The following is a 6,205-nucleotide window of genomic DNA, read 5'->3' as shown; positions in this document are numbered from 1 at the left end:
GTGTGGGGGAGTAGGGGGTGGGGGGTGGGGGGTAGGTTGCAGGGGAAGAGGCCGGATGCAAGGGAACGGGAAATGAGTGAGATCGGGATGCATGATATGAAAGACACAAAGAATAAATTTTGAAAAATGAAAGTTAAAAGACTGTTTTCCTTACATGTATTTATTGTGTGTGGTGGGGTGGCGCATGTGTGGAGGTCAGAGGGTAACTTGCATGAATGGATTCATCCCTTCCACTGTGTGGGTCTCGGGGCTCAAACCCAGGGAGTCAGGTTTAGTGGCAAGTGCCTTTATCTACTGAACCATCTCACTGGTCCAATTTTTCTTTTCTTTTTTCAAGATAGTCTCATGCAGCCCAGGCTGGCCTTGAATTCTCTATATAGCCAAGAATGCACTCCTGACCCTCTTGTCTTCACTTGCTGGGATTTCCGGCCTTTGGCGCCACCGAACCCTGTTTATAGTGTGTGTGTGTGTGTGTGTGTGTGTGTGTGTATGTGTGTGTTGAACTTCACTTAACTCTCTCCTAAGGCTCTTGGAGTTGCTTTCATTACGGCTTTTCTTTCCCAAATGACGAAGCTAATGCCAGAAAGGCCACGTATGATGAGGGTTAAAGCCAGAGATACCATTTGGTCAAATCAGTGCTAAACCTGAACTCCGATCCCGTCACCCCCAAACCTATCCTTCATGGTTTGGGGCTCCTCTTCTAGAGCCCAGCCACTTCTGAATCTGAGACACACTTTCACGATTCAAATGAAGCGTCAGCCTTGCGCTTATTTCATCCTGTGTAGATTTATGGTCGTTGTCTAGATATGCGCCTCTCCCTCATAGCCTGTGACGTAACTCGTCCCCTTAGAGCCGAAGCTTGGGGCCTGGCACTCAAATGATGTATGCGATGCAATGGAAGTTTGCAGTCTTTAGCAATTCATGTCGCCTACTGAAAGATGTTTCACAATCTTCTGCACACAGTAGGCGCTCAACATTATAAACTTCTGTTACCCCACTTTTTTTCTTTTGGAACGCCCGGTGGCCGAGGAATGGAAGAGTCACCCGATTCCTTACCTGAGGGCTCAGCAGGGTCCTCAGGTGCTTCAACTGCACGACGCACACAGGTCTAGGATGCTCGCTGACCGAGACAACTCCCGCAGATACCTGGAGTTAATCAGCGGTTACCAGCGGTTGCCAGACGTTCACGCACAGGCAACGTGAGTGTGACACACGTCATAAGGTCACGTAGTGGGTTCGCGACGGTGCAAACGGGACCTGCGCAAGCGCAGTGAATCCTAGGGCGGGCTCATAAGAGGGGGGTCATTGAAGTCTATCCTCTACCGCTCCTGTACTTGCAGCAAACCCAACGCAAAGCCCCACCCACAAGTCTTCGTCCGTCCCCACCCTCCCCAACCCCGCCCCTCGATCCTATATCACTTTAACCCCAGCTTTTCTCATTGCTGTATCCGGCCAAGTGCGCTTTAGTTGCTTAAACTCTGGAGAAGCGCAAGGCAGGTGCTAAGAGAGCGAAAGCCAATTCGCAGAACTGCAGCCTCCGTTTTCCCCGCCAAAAGTTCTGTGACTTGCGCGAGGCCACTCAACTGATAGGTACCAGTGAATGCTCAAGGATATACCTGTTTGAAGTGGGAAGAGGTACAGTTCCATTTTACACAACAGGAGGGGGTCACACGCCGAAGCTGAAACAGCTAATAAACGATGGAACCGGAATTCAACCCAGAGCTGATAACCTTTTAATTCCCGTAAGACGATTCAAGTCTTCTCAACTCATTATCTCTTTGTTCAGCTTCTCTAACCTGTAACACGGTCTCAGGAAGTGATGGGGTCTGAGGGATGCATTGGAAGCACTGGCTAAGGCAAGGCAAGGCACCGTTTGGTCAGTGGGTAAAAACGGTGAGTTCAAGGCTGCTTGCCGAAATCCAGATGTCGTTATGGATCAGTGTAATGGACAGAGCTGGGCTGCCCTCCTAGCTTAGAGCTGTGTGATACCTGGGGTTGGGGATTGACTAAGAAAAGATACTATTGTCTTTATTTTGTTTGATTGGAATGCTCTCAAGAATTTTTGTTCTAGTGTCTTGCACTGTATCGGAGAGACTGACTGAAATGCAGAAAAGGCCCTTTCTCTGTAAATGGTCCCAGGTTGGCAAGACCTATACCCCCCAAAAGCATAGCATATAATCTCCAGACCAGGACTGGGTCCCAAAACCTTGCATGCACAGCGGTTGCCAATGGCAACGAATATTTCTCTCCCCAACACTACCTCCCTCTTGAAAAATTAAGAACAAGTAGAGGGCAGTTTTCATTTTTCACAGATAACACAAATAGGTCCCAGAACCCAGATTATAATTTTTCTATAGGAGCATCCAATCCCCTTTGTTTTATTTCTAGAATGCTCTGGATATGTCACAGAGTATAAATATAAACGCCTTTATGGATTACAATTATTAATGTTAAACGAACAGAGACATCGATGAAAGAGAAAACGGAGAGGAGGCACTGGTGTGCACAGGGTGAGGATACACGGCACCAAGGGACACCTCCATGATAGCTGCCCTCCATGACCCTGCTCAGTCCTTCTGACCATTTTCCCAGAGGGAATGGTGGAGCTGAAAGAATAGGGAGGGGGTCGGTTATGTAACTCAGTGGTAGAGCATTTGCCTGCTATGCACAAGGTCCTGGACAAAGATGAAAAAAAAGAAAATCTACTGGCCATTTTATGGCGACATGGCCTGGTTTCCATTGGTGCAGAAACTTCTGTGTCTTCTCATTGCATCCCCCCCGCCCCGCAATTCAACAAAGCCAAAGAGAGGCGGCTTTTAGCTCTCTGTACCCTTTCCTTGTCTTTTCCCCACCCGTCTTAGACGAAAACACTGACACAAACATCCTATAATGGGTCTGTTCCTTTAAGTTGGTGGTGGCATGAGAGGCCCTTGGAGAGCTGAAAAGGTGTAGAGATGTCTTCAGCATACCATACAGTCAGTTCCGGTTTGTCCAAGAACCTTTATTGGAAAAAAATGTCCCAGGGCTGAGATCACCAGCAGCTGGAGGGGCTGCCAGGTGAGGGGGGAGCACCTGAGGCTCTGTGGAAGACATTGGAGTAGTGCAGTGTGGCATCTGCTTCCAGGCCCAGATGGTTCCTCTTCCTCTGTGGAAGAGGGCACTACAGACAGAAACAGCCCTCTCTGAGGCCCAGAGGCAAGCTGTGGCGGCAGCTAGTGGGTACCAATAGTCCTGATGCAGGTGAGATGGGGCCCCTATTTGGGACCTAGTGGGATAGGGTCGAATTAATGACTCCTCTGGACCTGGGGGATAGGAGATGTTCCATTAGATATCCACTCCCAGGTCCAGGGGTACAGCTTCTAATAGACCTACCTTCTGGCCCTGCTCACAGTGGAAAGAGGATGGGTACCAGCCTGGGATTCTGGGAGTGCACAGCCTTGTGGGAGTCTCAAGAGATCACCACCTTAGGCTTTCCCTGACCCCCCCCCCCCATTATCAGTGCATTTCATTCGCTCAGTTCACTCAGACGTCGATGGTGTTGATAGAAGGAGACTTCTTCTATGAGAGAAAATTACCCAAATCTCAAATTTCAGACAGGTAAAGGTGCTGCTCCTGCCTTCTGGACTCCTTCATCTCAGACATTCCATTCCCGCCTCACCTCCCTTCGCTGCCTTTCACTGAATACTCCTGGGCACCCAGATCACCCTTCTCACACGTCACTGGTCCCCCACTGGTCACCTGTCTTGTCCCCACTGGCCTTCCCTGAGGACTCTGTTCAGGACCCTTCCCCTTCTCCTTGGGGTTGTTGTTGGAGTCGTTGTCCTTGATGATGTCATACTGACGGCAGACTAGCCCGATCACAGCTGAAACACAACAATACCGTCTGAGCCTTGATCTTGACCTCTCCATTCGCAGCCTTGAGGCTGTAATAGCCACACGACTTCTAGAAAATCCTGGAATCCCTGGGGCCCATAACCTTCACCACTTCCCACTATCATGGACCCAAGTCCCCGGCTCCCCATCCGGTACTCACCAGCCCACATGAGCAACACCACCACGATGATGACCACTTCCCCAGTCTGCAATGGCCGCTCTCCATCCAGACCCTCCACTGTAATGTCTCCTGAGGAGAGAGCCATCCTCGGGGTTACAGAGGACCCACTGGACAGCTCTGTTATATACAGAAGGGAGATGCTGGGGGTGAGAGTCAGCAGGGCCCATCATTGCCCTTCTCAGGAAGAAGCCCGTGGTTTAGAGACCAATGGGTGATCATAGAAATTGCTCATGCAGGCTGTGGCAGGTGTGATGTAAGCTTGGGTGAAAGAAAGCAGGAAGCTCTCCCCCCCCCCAAAGGATTCATTAGCAGTGTCTCTGTAGCTGGTCCCCTGCCCACCTGTTTTGCTTTCCTTCCCTGGCAGTAGAACAAATCATATCATCTTTCTATTCATCTGAGCTAGAACGTTGTTAGCGTTAAGCAAGTCAATGAGAGGTTTAAACTCGGTTCAAAAGCCGGAGACTCTTCTGATACAGGCTCTCACCTGGGCTGGAGCTGTTGGAGGGCAGCCTGTCAGAACCCTTGAGAGTACGGAAGTGCACACGGGGCCCAGGAGGACTCTCTTCCCGGAGGCCAATGCTCCTGACCTGCACGGTGTAGTCATTGTCTTCAGCCAGGCCCCAAAGAGCACAGGCCCTAGTGGTGGTGTTCACCTCCCTGATTACACGCTGCCCAGGGCCATTCTGTCGCTGCTGCAAGAAGATGTAGAGAAAGGAGAACAACCTAGCCCCGGTCCCTGACCATCAGGTTTAACTCGGGATTCTGTAACATCCAAGTACTCCAAAGGAGTAATGTGGAGGAGTGTTCAGAGACCCAAGGGCACAGGTTGGGGAAACAGGGTGATTCGTACTTGCTGGGAAATGGAGTAGCCAATGACGATGCTGCCTTCTGGGATGTCCCAGGACACAGTGGCCGAGTTGGCTCTGAGGTGAGTGACCCTCACATTCACAGGAGAGGGAGGTCGGTCTGGGGGTGCCAGGGTATTGACAGGTTAAGAGGTTTCACTTCCACACTAGCTCTGACGGATCCCCACTGCGGGCGTCCTCTTCACTCACCTGCTCGCACAAAGCCCAGGTCACAGCTGACCAGCAGGAGGACCGTGGGACTCAGATATGGGGAAAGAGGCATCAAAGAAGCCATGGTTTCCACCGAGTTCGCCAAGGCCCTACCCCATCCCGACGCGGACCCGCCGAGCTGGGCAGCGCTGGCCGAGCTGCGGGCAGAGAGGACAGAGGCGGAGTGGCCACGGCCTGCGGGTCTGCGTGGCCCCCAGCGTTCCCGAGGGCCATGCATAGTCTGTCTCGGAGCAGGGGGCGTTGCCGGCGAGGCCTGGCAGCTGGCCTGCGTCCCCGGTGCAGACCTTGCTTCACATTTACACTATGTTTCATTTTGATAATAAGAATGAATCTGTGAAACTGCAATCACAGTGACAGACATTTCTATCCCCCAGCTTTTTAAATTTAAATTTTAATTTTATGTGTATGAGTGTTTTGCTTGATTGTACGTCTGTACTACGTGTGTGCCTGGTGCCTGTCAGAGGGCATCAGATCCCTGAAACTAGAGTTACAGACAGTTGTGAGTTGCCACATGGGTGCAGGAATTGAACCTGTGTCCTCTGCAAGAGCAGCCAGGGCTCTTAACTGCTAAGACATCTCCCCAGTCCCTCCAGAAATTTTGTTTTGTTTTTACTTTTTTCTCTTTTTGAGACAGAGTTTCTCTGTGTAGTCCTGGCTGACCTGGACTCGAACTCGCAGAGATCCGCCTGCCTCTGTCTCCTAAGTGCTGGGATTAAAGGCAGGTGCCTTTCTTTTAAAGATTATTTTTATTACTTTAAATTATGTGTATGCTTTTGTATCTCTGTAGGTGTTTTGCATGTGAGTGCTATGTCCACAGAGGCTGGAGGAGTTGGCTCTCCTGGAGCTAGAGTTACAGGCAGTTGTGAACCTCCCAGTGTGTGTGCTGGGAACTGAACTTGGGTCCTCCAGAAGAGCAACAAATGCTTTTAACTGTGGAGCCATCTTTCCAGTCCCTCCCAAAAGTTTCTTGTGCCTTTTGCAGTCCATTCCTCCCTTCACTCCTGTCCCTAGGCCAGTGGCTCTCAGTCTGTGGGGTTCATGACCCTTTTGGGGATCACATATCAGTTATCCTACA

General features: G+C 50.6%; 1 protein-coding gene across 2 annotated transcripts; it reads right to left on the bottom strand.

Annotated features, from left to right (window-relative positions):
• Positions 1-2,798: 2,798 nt before the first annotated feature.
• On the bottom strand, positions 2,799-5,207 carry LOC148117871 (fibronectin type III domain-containing protein 4-like). 2 transcript variants are annotated; one of them, XM_087901729.1, is made up of 6 exons: positions 5,110-5,207; positions 4,905-5,020; positions 4,539-4,746; positions 4,034-4,123; positions 3,739-3,863; positions 2,799-3,302 (listed from the first exon to the last, which is right to left on the bottom strand). In XM_087901729.1, exons 1-6 carry the CDS (start codon positions 5,192-5,194, stop codon positions 3,285-3,287), a joined length of 642 nt encoding a protein of 213 aa, XP_087757855.1. In that variant the 5' UTR covers positions 5,195-5,207; the 3' UTR covers positions 2,799-3,284. The 2 variants fall into 2 exon arrangements, with proteins under 2 accessions (XP_087757855.1, XP_087757856.1); XM_087901730.1 differs by having other exon boundaries at positions 4,539-4,743.
• Positions 5,208-6,205: the final 998 nt, after the last annotated feature.

The sequence above is a fragment of the Myodes glareolus genome, chromosome 25 (genome assembly GCF_982192425.1).
Source record: "Myodes glareolus chromosome 25, mMyoGla1.1, whole genome shotgun sequence".
Lineage (NCBI taxonomy): Eukaryota > Metazoa > Chordata > Mammalia > Rodentia > Cricetidae > Myodes > Myodes glareolus.
The sequence above is the reverse complement of the archived record's forward strand: the minus strand, read 5'-3'. Positions and strand labels throughout refer to the sequence as shown.